The sequence below is a fragment of the Etheostoma spectabile genome, chromosome 3, assembly GCF_008692095.1.
Source record: "Etheostoma spectabile isolate EspeVRDwgs_2016 chromosome 3, UIUC_Espe_1.0, whole genome shotgun sequence".
NCBI lineage: Eukaryota > Metazoa > Chordata > Actinopteri > Perciformes > Percidae > Etheostoma > Etheostoma spectabile.
Window position 1 is genome coordinate 24,666,541 of NC_045735.1, and position 1,938 is coordinate 24,668,478.

The window sequence follows — 1,938 nt, forward strand, 5'->3', positions numbered from 1 at the left end:
TATATATATATATATATATATACATACATATACAGTATGTACTCAAGAAATAATATACAGTTAAAATGTACACAAAGACAACCAACATAAGCATCCCTGGTGCCACACCACTAATGTGGCTAAAAATGACTGTACTGAAATGCCCTTTGTTGCCCTACAGTATCTTGGCATTAACTCTGTTCATGTTCATTGAAGACATTTGGTCTTACTGCAGCTCTCACCCACTGCCTAACTGTGTTGCAGTGTCTATGTGTCACATCAAACAACACTTACTGTATAAATAAACATGTAGTCATTTTTCCACCCTCTACAATGTTTAATATGTTGCATGCCATAGCATGAAAATCACAGCTTTTGCAAAAAAATACTTTGACTTTCCATGGAGTATCACTTATTATCTGCCTCATGTGTATTCTGGCCCTGCAGCCTGTGTTTAATGTTACAGGCAGCTGTTTGGAAAGCAGCCATCTATAAGGTGCCTTATTGAATACAAATGGCAGCAAGTCTTTGAGCTATTTCCAGAGGTGAGTCTGAACTTATTTGATTTGTGGATACCTGCAAACCTTTGGAAGAATGTACAGTATTTGTGACAAACCAGGGTTCAAACAGAGGTCCAACCCTGCAGCTGCCTCATTTTATTCACATTAAAGAATATTTGAATTAATCAAGTACATATAATTATACAAATATAATTATGATATCTCTTTGGTTTTGCTTATTAGATTTAATTTACTGAATGGTGAAACCGTCCCTGCAATACAGGTTATAGGTTACCACCCAGCTGGTCCAGGGACACCGAACTGCAGGTGTAACACACTGATTTTTGCAGTGTGTCATTAATCATTAGGGAGTAATTAAAGCTGGGGTGGCAGATTTCTGGAAAGGCACAAAAAAAACTGAATTTGAAAATACAGCCCTCATCCTGCAACTCTTACCTCTCTGTCCAGAGCCCCTCCCACCAGACAAGCATGGGCATATGCACACGCTCAGTAACCTGTACAAGTACCAGTCATCTCTTTCAATCATCCTGATCATGATTGTGATCCCGAATGCCTTTATATAGCAGCTATTCTATGATAATTACCATCCTGCTTTCTTTTTAAAGCCCTTTGCGATGACATGCTGTTATTCAAGGCTCTAGCTAGCTGGAGCCGCAGCAACACTTTTCTCCATTTCTGAAACGCTTTGACGATATTGTCAGACTCTATTTTAGACTCTTTTTGAAGTCCATCTACTTGTTTTGCTTTGCAGTGTATGCTGCCAATGAATCAGGCTTTAACCGTCTAAAGAGACGTGCACAACATGACACAGGGCCAACCTGAATGTGATCTACTACTGAAAGACTATTGATTGATCTATAGAGACTGCTGAAGCATAAAATTTGTATGGGTTATACTTAACAGCAATATTTTGGTTTTCACTTCTGCTTGTGTTTCTGATCAGTCTGGTCTTTTTTCACTTGGTTTAAATCAGCATTTAATTGAGAAAACATGAATCCTGGTACCTTGAAATAGGGAAAGTGTTCAGTCATGAAGCTGTAGATCTCACTGACTGGCAGGCTTCCTGTTTTACTGTTCTTCAGAGCCAAGAAGATCAAGATGCTGCCGTTATGAAGGAAATATTCTATCATTAGCATTTTATTTATGTTACATGTGGATTTTGTAACCTAAATGCAACTGTAAGGGTAAACAGAAATACGGATGTTGGCAAATACATGTTGAATACATGTGATGCAATGTTACCTGTATGAGTAAATGGGCTTGGGAAAGTGGGACTGCGTGGTACTCTCCTGGTATGACTGACTGGAGAGACTTTGGAGACAATATTTTGACCTGCTGGACTTATCATTATTAGGATACAATCTTGATGAGACCTGTAGAAGACACACACACACACACACACACACGCACACGCACACGCACACGCACACGCACACGC

General features: G+C 39.3%; 1 protein-coding gene across 5 annotated transcripts in view; it reads right to left on the reverse strand.

The window, feature by feature from the left end:
• The window catches only part of foxn1 (forkhead box N1), a 27,470-nt gene that overhangs the window by 4,553 nt on the left and 20,979 nt on the right, over window positions 1–1,938 (reverse strand). For all 5 annotated transcript variants that reach the window (XM_032512301.1, XM_032512302.1, XM_032512303.1 and 2 more), the window contains 2 exons: window positions 1,743–1,873; window positions 1,505–1,601 (listed from right to left, as the gene is read on the reverse strand). In XM_032512301.1, coding sequence (XP_032368192.1) covers window positions 1,505–1,601; window positions 1,743–1,873 — 228 coding nt within the window. The remainder of the gene's footprint in view (window positions 1–1,504; window positions 1,602–1,742; window positions 1,874–1,938) is intronic.